The sequence below is a fragment of the Rhea pennata genome, chromosome 9 (genome assembly GCF_028389875.1).
Source record: "Rhea pennata isolate bPtePen1 chromosome 9, bPtePen1.pri, whole genome shotgun sequence".
NCBI lineage: Eukaryota > Metazoa > Chordata > Aves > Rheiformes > Rheidae > Rhea > Rhea pennata.
The window spans coordinates 575,589-587,301 of NC_084671.1; the positions used below are offsets into that span (position 1 = coordinate 575,589).

Genomic DNA, 11,713 nt, shown 5'->3' on the forward strand with positions numbered 1-11,713 from the left:
GCCCCCGCGCGGCGGTCACGTGGCGGCGCGTGCCCGTCCGCTCCCCTCGCGCGTGCGCAGAGCGGCGCGGCGCCTGCGTGACCTTGGCGCGGCGGCGGCTCGGCTCGGCGCGGCGCGGCGGCATGCGGGCGGCGGCGGCAGTGCTGGTGGCGGCGGCGGCGGCGCTGGTGGCGGCGCCGGGCGGCGGCGCGGCGGAGCCGGGCGGGCTGCCGGCCAAGAAGCTGCGCATGGCCTACGCCACGGGGCCGCTGCTCAAGTTCCAGATCTGGTGAGGGCGGCGGGGAAGATGGCGGCGCCCGGCGCGCAGAGGCGCCGCGGGCCCGGCGGGGCGGCCCTCAGGCCGCGGAGGGGCCGCCGGGGCTGCGGCGCGGCGGCGGGCCCGGAGCCGGCGCGGGGGAGGCGGGAGCGGCGGCGGCCCCGCTCGGGCCTTGCGGCGAGGAGCCTGCGGAAGGGCTGCGGACGGAGCCGCTCTGCGCCCGCCGCGGCGCCGGCGACGTCGCTCGCTTGAGGAGGAGAGGGCGGCGGTGCGTCCCGGGGCGCCGGGCGCGGCGGGCGGGCAGCGGGTCCGCGGCCGCTGCCCCGAAACGCGCGGCCGCCGGGGCCGGGGCCGGGGCAGGCTCGGTGGGCCTTGGGCGCTGGGCCGGCTTCTCCGTTACTGTGGAGCCGCGTAGCTTGCAGAAAGTAGGAGCCAAAGTACAGCTCGGTAATAGTTAACTGCTCTGCAGTTAGTCTGGTCGTCCTTAGAAAGAAATAACGAAACGTTACTTCCCTCTGGGCAGTCTGAGATGCTGTAATAAATTAAACTAGTGAGTGTGGTACAGTGAAACACTGAAAACAGTGTTGTGTGAAAGTTTGTTTTTTTTTTTTTTTTTTTTTTTTTTGATGCGGAGCAAGATGATAGTTGTGTGAACTTTTTAACATACTTTTTTTTCGTTTGGAAAACAATTCCGTGCTGAATGGACTTCATCAAAATGTTATCGCTATGCTAGGACCTGGAAACAAATGCTGTGTAAAAACAGGGCCTAGGTAGCTTTCAAGATTTTCAGCTTGCAAGATTTTTCAGTCACGAACAGTTTTTTTTCCTTTGACGGAAGAATTTTGGTTTCATTTTACATTAAACAGATGTGCAAATGGGGTGAGTACCTGTGTTGTCCATTCTGCAGTGGCTTTGATGTGCAGCACTTCAGTCTCGGTGACAATGTGTGTCTTCATTTAGTGTTTCCTGAGGCTACAGACGGGTGTTTGAGGAGTACATGCGGGTTATCAGCCAGCGGTACCCAGACATCCGCATTGAAGGGGAGAACTACCTTCCTCAACCTATATATAGGTAAGCAAATGACTGCTGTCTTTTTCCTCTGATACATAGGTTTGTTTTGGTGAGTTTTGAATGTGTATGTTTAAGTTTAAATAAAATTGAAAATGGAAACTTAAAACAGGAGTTTGGGTTTTTTTTTTTTTTTCCCTCTCCCCCCCCCCATCATAAACCAGTGTTGTATGCAATCATCTCTGTTCACAAATCTCCAGATGGTAGTATTTCAATGGAAACCTAATGCAGCTGTCTGATGAGGCCTGTTGTATTTCAGGGCAATCTGAAATAAATTACATAATTAACATTTTTTACAGTGAATTTTCACCTTTTATCGTGATGTGTCTGGGCATGAATTCGTATTTGCTGCTCTTGTTTTTCAGGCTTATGTACTTAGAGAGAAATTCCTGTAATATGTTAAGGTTGCTAAGAGAGAAGAATCTATTTTTAATATATAAATCAGAAGAAAGCCAGCCTCACTGGAGGGACTAATGGGATTTCCTTAACCATAGTTTGGGAGGGAGAGGGGAACCAGCTGCACAAAAGAAAACTGGAAAAAGGCAAAATTAAAATAGTGTTATTGTTACTATTATTTACACGCTAGAAAGTGATGCCATAGTTACAGCAGTGGCTTCTGAACCACTTCTTGACCTAATTACTGTAATAATTGCAGTGGTAATACTACTGTGAGAGTAAATGCTGGGGATTGAACACCCTAGTGTTAGTTTACTTTCTGGCTAAATGCTTAACCCTTGCTGAGAACTCTAGGGTTTTGTGTAGTTGCTGGAAAAATATTTTTAGAGGAAGTAGTGAATTGAATGTCAATGAAATATACCTCTATAATTTGGAACAGCTTCTTTAAGAAACTAAGTGTATTATCTGGTTTGGACAAGTGTATAAATTGAAATGAAGTCTCAATTTGAGGTCTATTCAGAAAAAAGGATAAATCTGTATGCATGGTATGTAATGGCATTCTTCTGACGATGTATGTTTTGTAGTGTGTTGATTTCTGGATTACAGATATTCTTACAACCAAATAAACTTGCAGAGTTTTGTTTCCTACAAAACACTTGCCCGTACATTATCAAAATTATTCTAATTAGGTAAGTTATCGCTATATAGTAGTGAAGTAGTAACTGAGGACCTTCTAAGTGACTTTCATGTTTTGTCTTTTTATAGGCACATAGCATCGTTCCTGTCTATCTTCAAACTAGTATTAATAGGCTTAATAATTGTTGGCAAGGATCCATTTGCTTTCTTCGGCATGCAAGCTCCAAGCATCTGGCAGTGGGGCCAAGAAAATAAGGTAAACAGCTTTATTTTGGAAAAGTTCTGGGAGTACTTTACAGTTGTAACTGACTTTCCTTTCCTGCAATTTCAGAAGAGCCTTTAGGCATTTATAACGGAATATACTTGACAGACCTAGATCTGATGTCTAGCTGCCCTCTTTCCAAGCTGATGATGCTGCAGAGGGACACCTAAGGTCAACATTACTGGTAAAGATGCAATGCTGGGTGCTAAGAAAATAATGCAGTTAGTCAGTATAATTTCAAGCTGACTCACAACTGTTTTGCAGTTGTTGCTTTCGTGATACTTCTAATAGTTTAGATGTGCCATTTGATGGTGGTTTGAAAAATCATATTGACCATATTATGGATTTTGATCAGAACGTATTTGGGCATGAGAGACTTTCCGCCTTGTGGGATGAATATCGCTCTGCGTCAGTACTGTTGATGTTGACCCATTCATGTCATTGTACTCTGATTTATAATAACCTTATTCTGAATTTATTCTGCTAAGCAAAACCAATTTATAGGTGTATGAACCTTTATACATTTTATTGATGTACAAATTCTCAAACTGTACTATTCAGTGCAGTGGGCCTGTGTCACCAGTTTGAATGTATAGAAACTGTGATATGTAATATATCCTATTTAATTAAATGGTCCAAATATAGTACTGAACTCAGCTGGCTGTGGTACATCTGACTGGAGTTCTGTGATGCTCTAAAGTAATGATTTCATATGCTAAATTCTTAGGTGTTGTAGCAGCCTATGTGAGTATGTACCTGTACAGGAAAAGCAAATTATGTATGTACTAGCCACAGAATGAGGCACTGTTTTGCTGAAGGTTCCCTAACTTCATCCTGAGACCTCAATACAGAAACAAAGTTCTAGATGATTACTTTGAAGAAATGCTATGAGGATTGACAGTTTTTGTGAACAAATACAGTTTGACTCGCTCTCTGTGTCTGAGTCTGTGGTTCTTAGATCTGAAGCGTTACTGCAAAAACAAGAGGTAATACATAGGAATGGTTGTGTTTCTTTGTCGTCCTGCAAGTGCCACAGTAACCATATGCTCCTTTTGCTTACTGGCTGTTCGGATGTGTTTGGACCTGTGGAGGAATGGAGGGTGAAAGTGCAGCTTAACTTACCAGAGTCAGAATTGTGACTTGAGGTGGTTTCAGAACCAGTTTGGTACCTATCTTGTGGGGGAAAAGAGTGAAAGGAAGGTGCCTACGCACTTCTAAGCTTGCTTCATGAATTGCAAAGGGAGAATTCAAAGGTACCTGTAAACCGTCAGAACTTACCAGGAGTAAATAAAATAAGCTGTAGCTTACAAAGCCAAAGTGTCCAAGATTCTCACTGTTCTGTTCTAGGTTTATGCTTGTATGATGGTTTTCTTCTTGAGCAACATGATTGAGAACCAGTGTATGTCAACAGGTGCATTTGAAATAACTTTGAATGGTGAGTCTTAAACTTTTATTTATGGGAATCACTTTGTTGCATCTGCACACGGATCTGTGAGGGCTGTTGGGCAGCTGTTGTGTTGGAAGAATGAGGATGGTGTTATGACATGTAGTATGTCTCAGAATGTGACTATAAGTGGTATTTGCCTTCTGTTTTGAAACTTCAGATGTTACAGATCGCAAATGGTGAAAATTGTGGATACCTTATAAAGCAGTTCATCTAGACTTCTGTTATGCATAGAATCATAGAATCAGTAAGGTTGGAAGGGACCTCTGGAGATCGTCTAGTCCAACCTCCCTGCTCAGCAGGGTCACCTAGAGTGTGTTAGACAGGGTTGCATCCAGGTGGGCCTTAAAGATCTCCAGAGAAGGAGACTCCACAACCTCTCTGGGCAACCTGTTCCAGTGCTGTCTCTCTCACAGGGAAGAAATTCCCCCTCACATCCAGGCAGAACTTCCTGTGCTTCAATTTCTGCTCATTGCTTCTTGTTGTGTCACACGGGGCAACTGAAAAGAGTTTGTCCCCGTCCCCCTGACACCCTCCCTTCAGGTACTTACACACACTGATCAGATCCCCCCTCAGTCTGCTCTTCCCCAGGCTGAAGAGGCCCAGCTCTCGCAGCCGTTCCTCACAGGGCAGGTGCTCCAGCCCTCTGACCATCTTTGTAGCGCTACACTGGACTATCCAGTAGCCCCATGTATATTTTTTAAAATTGCTGTACAAAAAGCTTATATTTAAGTGAATGCTTGGTCATTTGGAATAATTTTTTTTCTTTGTATGTGGTAAGTGTTAATGAAGAAATAACTAACTAGGGAAACTTACTCTCCAGTTCCTTACAAGCTTTTCCTATCATGTTTTCTAATATAATTAAGACTTGAGATCTTATTGAATCTATTGCTATTACCAGATTTTTAGTACTGATCAGCAGTACTGATTTTTTTTAAGTTACAAATCTGTAACTTCTTTAATTTAGATCTTTAAATAATTATAGACCTTCAAATAATTTAATTATTTTAAAGATGACTTAAGTACAGAATTTGTCAAGTTCTAGGTACAGGTACATAATCTAGCTCTGTGGCTTGTTTCTCAGTTTATAATTGTGCAGGATGAATTTCAATGTAATGGTTTCCTAAGTCAAGTCTTACACTCCACATTCTTTTTAAAGCCTGGCTGCGTTGTCCCAAAGTGGTTGAACTTGATGTGCTGGTAGTCCTGAGTCTCAGATTAGAATTGGTAGCAGAGCCTTCCCAGGGATGAACAATGACTTAATAAGGCTCTAGTTTAGCTTTTGGGTCAGTGAGGTTCTAGGTTGGTTATTTTTTTAAACAGATGATGGCAACTGTGTTTTTCACTGTGGGGTCAAGAAATGCAATAGCAGTGGGAAAGATTTAATGGAGTAGTACTTGGCAACATTAGAAATGAAAGTTGTACTTACCTGAAAATATTTACTGGCTGTGCTGTGCTTCATATCCTTCCCCCCCCCCCCCCCCCCAAAAAAAAAAGACTTCCGGTTACATTATGAGTGAAACCTTCAAAGCCAGATCTTGACATGCCTAAGTCTTTTTTGAGGCAGCCTTAGAAGTTGGCAAAAGTGAGCTGAAACCTGATTTTATTAGTAGGAATGGATATTTTGAGTCTGTAGATCCTTGTAGTATACTTCTAAAGGGAAGCGTTAGTGTCTCTTCTCTTAGTTAGAATGTGTTTGAGCATATCCAGAGGCTTGAAGCAGTATTGGGCCAATACTTTTCAATAATAAAATAGTACCAACTTGCTTAGCTTCCTAGATCTTTTATATTTAAGCTAGCCCTGTGTGTTTTCTTACTCTGACATTATAATTGTGTTCTCCTCTGATGTGTTTTGTGGTAGATGTTCCAGTGTGGTCTAAGCTGGAGTCTGGCCACCTCCCTTCCATGCAGCAGCTTGTACAAATTCTTGATAATGAAATGAAGCTCAATGTGCATATGGAGTCAATGCCTCATCATCGATCATAGCCCCGTCTATCAGCACTGAAACTTCTTGTAAGTCTTTTTGCAGTCACTGGCTACCTGTCCACTCGGATGTAAAGGACTATGTGTTGGAGAGTGAATTACACTTTTTAAATTGATACTTGTTCTTTAAAATGCTTTATCAAAAAAACAAACCCCACAGTTGAAGTGACTTCCAGTAAATGGACTTGTGTGATTTTAAAGTTACTGTTTTGGTGGGAGGTTTTGATTTGGCGGGGGTTGTTTTCTTTTTTTACCCGTTCAAAACTGGAGGCTGGTTTACCTCCAACCAGGGAAAAAATGTGTGTTACTGTTTGCAGAAGGCTTTAAGTAAAGATTTAATCAACTGTATTACGTAGAGATCAGAAAACATATTGCATTATATTCCTTAAAATATTCTGTGTGCAAAGGATTTCTCTATAATTTGCGCTATATCTGAGTTCCATGCCCCTAGGAATTAGAACGTGTTTTCCTGATTCCCAGTCTCTGACTAACTATCTATGTGCTGTGCTGTCTTAACCTTTTACAAGTATTCTGTGGGTAGTTAGGAGCAGAGTGAGGGGTCACACCTGTGTTTTGAGACTTTCAGTGCCAAAGTAGTGCTGTGTTCTTATGTCAGATGTGGCTTTTGAAGTATTTAGTTTACAATTCTTTGTAGGAACATGCATGTGCTAGAAGATGACTGGGCGCAAAATCTGACAATCTATCTTTAAAAAGCCACATGAGTGAAGTATTGTGTTGCTGTAGTGCAGCTTTTTCTCACAAGAACACTTTGAGAAATTGTGATTGTTTGGCATTGTCTAGCCAAGAAACAACATCTCAAATGACAGACTGCGCTGCTTTTTTAGTCAGCTGACATCGTGCAACTTGTCTCATTGTGTAAGCTGATCATGCAGTATTCGATGACCTAACTCTATTAGACGCCTGCACAGATTTCCCTGGGAGCTTTGTTTAATATAATTCAGCTTCTGCAATGTCAAGTATTTACATAAATAAGAACACTGCATTGTATACAATCAAAGAAATCTGAACTTCATCAAACAACTTTATACAATTTCACCCCTTGCAGGAAACCACGCTGTAACTGAGGTTTTCTCTTTACTGTTTCTTGACTTCAGAGCTCAGGCTTCTTACCCCACTTGCCTACCCTGTCATTTTCTTCCTCCATTAATACTTATGCACATGCATTCAAAGCTGTTGCTGCCTTTACAAATGCAGAGGGCATGAGCAAACATTGATTTCTTTGATTCCTGCATACATGCAATTGTAGTCTAGTAAAAGTCATCTTAAGCATCAAATAAGTTGTTTCATAGAATTAGTTATTTCCTGTACTTTGCAGAGATGCTTACTGAAGCCTGGCATCCTGTATGTATTGATCTGGAGGATCTCAAGGAAGTGTTTTATGCAGCAAAATTGATTATGACTTACCATGTAATGGCATAATTTTTAAGTTTATAAAACATGCTAAAATTGTTATAATGGAGAATTTTCTTCAAAAGCTTACTGATTTTGTCTTACTTACAGTATGTCTATATTTAAATTCACACTACTGTAATATTCTAAAGAATGATAGCCTTGTAGACAATCACCAGAAATAAAATGATTGTCTTTCTCTCTTGTTATGAGTTACAACCTCCCAAGAAACAGTGCCCGTAATTCAGTTTTTATTATCCAAAGCATACATAGCTTACCTCTCTTTGTAGTCTGCAGTAAATGCCTCTGCTTTCTGTTTTGGCAATGTTGTATACGGCTGACCAGTTCTGCATAGAAGTAGTTGCTGATTGTAATGCTTGTTTCTCCACTTTCAGGCAGTAAGTAGTGATTTCCAAGAGCAGCGTGGCTCAGACCAATGAAGGCCTGTACTGAAGACAGCGTGCTGTTAGTACAGACTGGATGCTTTTCTTGCAGTCACGTTGTGCCTCCTGAAAAAAATCTTACTGCAAGACATCTTTCAGTGCTGGCATGTTTCCAGATACTGCACATTCATGGAGTGCAATAATACTGTATAGTTTTTTTAAGATTTCATTCGACCAGTTCATAGCTCAACAATGCAGGCATTACTAATTGTAACTTATTTTATATTCATGTTTCGCACAATGGCAGATTGAGTTGATACCTGATTTTTCCTTGGAAAAAGTTTGTTTAATCTGTTGTATTTTATATGAATTTATGTTCTTTTTGTAGTCCAAAATGGAGTTATAGGAGTGTCTGATATTGTCCTAAATTGTAAAATAATTGACAGCTATCATATCTCTAATGTGGTTATAGCAGGTTTGTATATTTTTCAAAATATATGGCAGAGTTGAACGATGCATTATATACTAAATTATATGAACAAAATTATATGCAGAGTAATTACATCATTTTGTGACATCAGTACAAGTTAAGACCAACCGCTTTTTAAATTGTTTTGGCCGGCTCAAGAGGTTTTTCATTGACCAGTCTGAAGAGTTGAGAAGTTGGGCCTTTCTACTGTCCTAAATATAAACTAAGAAAATTAATTTAAATAAAGAGTTCTCATTTACTGTGTGAAGTACCTTGAGTCACTGGTGATGATCAAATTCTTAGAACTGCAACTGAAAAATACGTAAAAACCCTGCTTTCCAAAGTCACTAAATTTGTGCTTGTTGTCCTGTAAAAGCCCCTTAAAACAAGCATTCGTTAGGATTGTTTTGCACAGCCCTTTGTTTCCCACCAGAATGCAAAGGTATTTCAAAAATCGAGGTAGTGGTTTTTTTTTACCCAACTGTGGATGGGTAAAAAGGTGGATGTAAGCGTAGGTACCGAGAGGTCCCCCTCCCCGAGCCCTGTGTGGCCACAGTGGAGCGACTGGGTCTCCTGCGGCAGCGTTCAGCTCCCCTCTGCCCAGGGAGCGAGCGCAAGCCAGCCCCTCTGCCGCCCCGTGGCTCACGCCTGGCGCCTGAGGGCTGAACTGCTCTGAAGAGCTGTCGGAGGCACCTCTGTTCTGCTGGCCATGAAATGATGCTGCCCCAGAGCTGTTCCTTCGGCCCTCTACCCCCAGGGCTGCACAGTTAGGTTCTCTTGTTGCCGTTCTCCTTGGATTTGTATTGTATGTTTTGCTGTCTTGGTGTGGATGGGAGTTCCAGTAAATCCTATGGTAGTAGTGCCTGCTACTTGGCAGAGGTTGGGCAGAGGTTATTTATGACTCCAAAAGGGATTCAGTGTTAAGAATGTGTTTCTCCTGAGCACAAATTGCAACACTTAGCGGATAAGTGGAAATACAGCACTTACTTACATAGGTCTTGAAATTCTTCGTTGTAGATGAAAGGTGGTTGTGCTGTATTCAGGATGAAGGATAGTTTGTGTGTGTGTGTGTGTGTGTGTGTATGAATTTTGTTTAATAGAATGATTGAGCTTGGAGGGGATCTATGGAGACTTTCTAGTCCAGACCCCCTGCTCAAAGCAGGGCCAGCTGGAGCAAGTAGCTTAGGGCACCACTGAGAACAGCCTGACTCTGTCTTCACACCCTCCCATCAGGTATTTGTAGACGCTAGTGAGATCCCCCTGGAGCCTTCTCTTCTCCAGGCCAAGCAGTCCCAGCTCCCACAGCCTCTAATCACATGAGAGATGCTCCAGTCCCTTCAGCACCTTGGTGGCCCTTTGCTGAACTCGCGCCAGCCGATCCGTATCTCTCTTGTACTGAGAAGCCCAAAAGTGGCACACTATCTCAGGTGTGGCCTCACGAGGGCTGAGTGGAGGCAAAGGATCACCTCCCTTGACCTGCTGGCAGTGCTGTGCCTCCTGCAGCCCAGGATGCTGCTGGCCTTCTTGGCCAGGCAACTTGCTGTCCACTAGGACCCCCAGACCTTTCTCTGCAAAGCTGCTCTCCAGCTGTTGGGCTCTCAGACTGCCCTGGTGCATGTGGTTACTCCTCCCCAAGGGCAGGACTTTGCACTTCCTTGCTGAACTTCATGAGGTTCCTCTCTGCTCGTCTCTGCCCTGAATGGCAGCATAACAGTCTGGTGCATCAGCCACTCCTGCTTTTGTGTCATTGCAAACTTACTGGGGGTGCATTCGGTCCTGTCATGCAGATCGTTAACGAAGATGTTAAAACAGTATTAACCTTGGGGGATACCATACTGCCTCCTCCTGATCACCTTCTTTCCCTTATTATATTTGGAAATGATTTCCGGGAGGATTTGCTCCATCACCTTGCCAGGTATTGAGGTGAGGCTGGCTGGCCCCTGCTGTGTTCTTGTATTTGCTGTATAGAACCTTGTCTTTTTTTTTTCTTGCATCTGCCAGAATTCAATTACGATTAGGGTTTAGGTGCTACTGGAGGAATCTAACCAGATTAAATTGAAACCTCAAATTTTCTTGTGGGGGCTCTGAATTCCAGATTGGTTTCCTCAGTGCACTGTTACCCATAGGTATGTAGCTACCAGTCCTGTAGCCTCCCAGAACAGACACAAGTGAGAAGTGGACTTCCTTACTGTTTTATGTCCTGATTGCTCATGCTGCTGGTGGTGTCACACTGATCCTCCCAGCTGTGCTGCTGTGGTCAGGGCAGGGAGCTTGTTGGCCAGGTGGTTAAGTGGCACCAGCTGCTGCTGCCTGCATGTCGAGGCTCAGTCCAATGGTGGGTGGGGAGAGGCAACTGGTTGATGCAGCTCTGGAGGTAAGAGCATGATGTTGGCACATGGGAACCGGTACGCTCTTGAGGTGCCAGCTAGCTGCTCTTGGTGCCTTCAGCTGCTGGGTCCCTGGGTGAATGGTAGCAGTCATCATCTCCTATGTTGTCTTTGCTGTGTGTTCAGTGTGCCTCTGTGTAGTGCTGGGGCTGATGAAGGTATGGGATAAGGCTATAGGAGCAAGCTTGTAGGGATAGGGGTGAGGGCTTGCGTGTACCTGTTCAGCTGCTATTGCAGTGGGACTCCTAAAGGGAGGATATATGGGAATTCCAGTATTAAGGAATAGATGATGACTGTTAAGCAGTGCTGGGACTTGCACTACAGCGAAGAAGCTGCTGATAACTGGTGCTGGTTAGCTGTGTTGAGAACATCAGGTAGTTACAATAGGTCTGGGATTAGGCATGTTTTAAAAGCTAGACTAAAACTGGGACTGCATCCTTTTTAGGAAAGAATGTTTTTAGGACAATTGTCTTTGTGTTTCTTGAAAACTTATCCTGTATTTTTTAAGATGAAATTCTAGCTGAGTGAACTTCAATGGTTTGATCTATGGGGTAAGCTTTTGAAGCTGGAGAATGTAATTACAGGTGTTGTTTTTAGCATGGGACTGATGCGGGATATGCTGCTTCATGCTGATGGGATTGCTATTGCTCTAGCTCAGCCTTCCTGGAAGAAAGTCATGTCTGGGGCTGAGTGTATTTCCCTCCATGGTGGGGATGCTCTGGTTTCATGCTGTAGCTGAGACATCGTAGCTGTGTGTCCTACTCCCTAGCCCAAGTCTTCTGGCTCCTCTATGAGCTGGTTCAGCTGACAAAGCTGGCAGAAAAGTCCCCACAGTGAGGCCACACAAGGCAGCTGAGTCTCCTGAAGTGGAAAGATCTCTTCTCCCGTCCCTATTTTTTGCCCCTGCTCTGAGCTATGTGATTTCACATCCCTTTTAAAACCAGTTAAAGTACTTGTTGGATCCTCTTATCAAAAACCATCTTTGGGTGGGGTGGTGAGGGAGAAACACTTTTTCTGTTG

The 11,713-nt window shown here is 43.7% G+C and overlaps 1 protein-coding gene across 1 annotated transcript; it reads left to right on the forward strand.

Moving 5' to 3' along the window:
* Nucleotides 1-146: 146 nt before the first annotated feature.
* Nucleotides 147-8,574, forward strand: SELENOT (selenoprotein T; the record flags this gene model as incomplete). Its single annotated transcript, XM_062583164.1, has 6 exons — nt 147-268; nt 1,217-1,327; nt 2,486-2,612; nt 3,966-4,053; nt 5,923-6,074; nt 7,850-8,574. Coding segments are annotated over 5 exons (573 nt in total), but the record flags the coding sequence as incomplete, so codon positions are not given.
* Nucleotides 8,575-11,713: the final 3,139 nt, after the last annotated feature.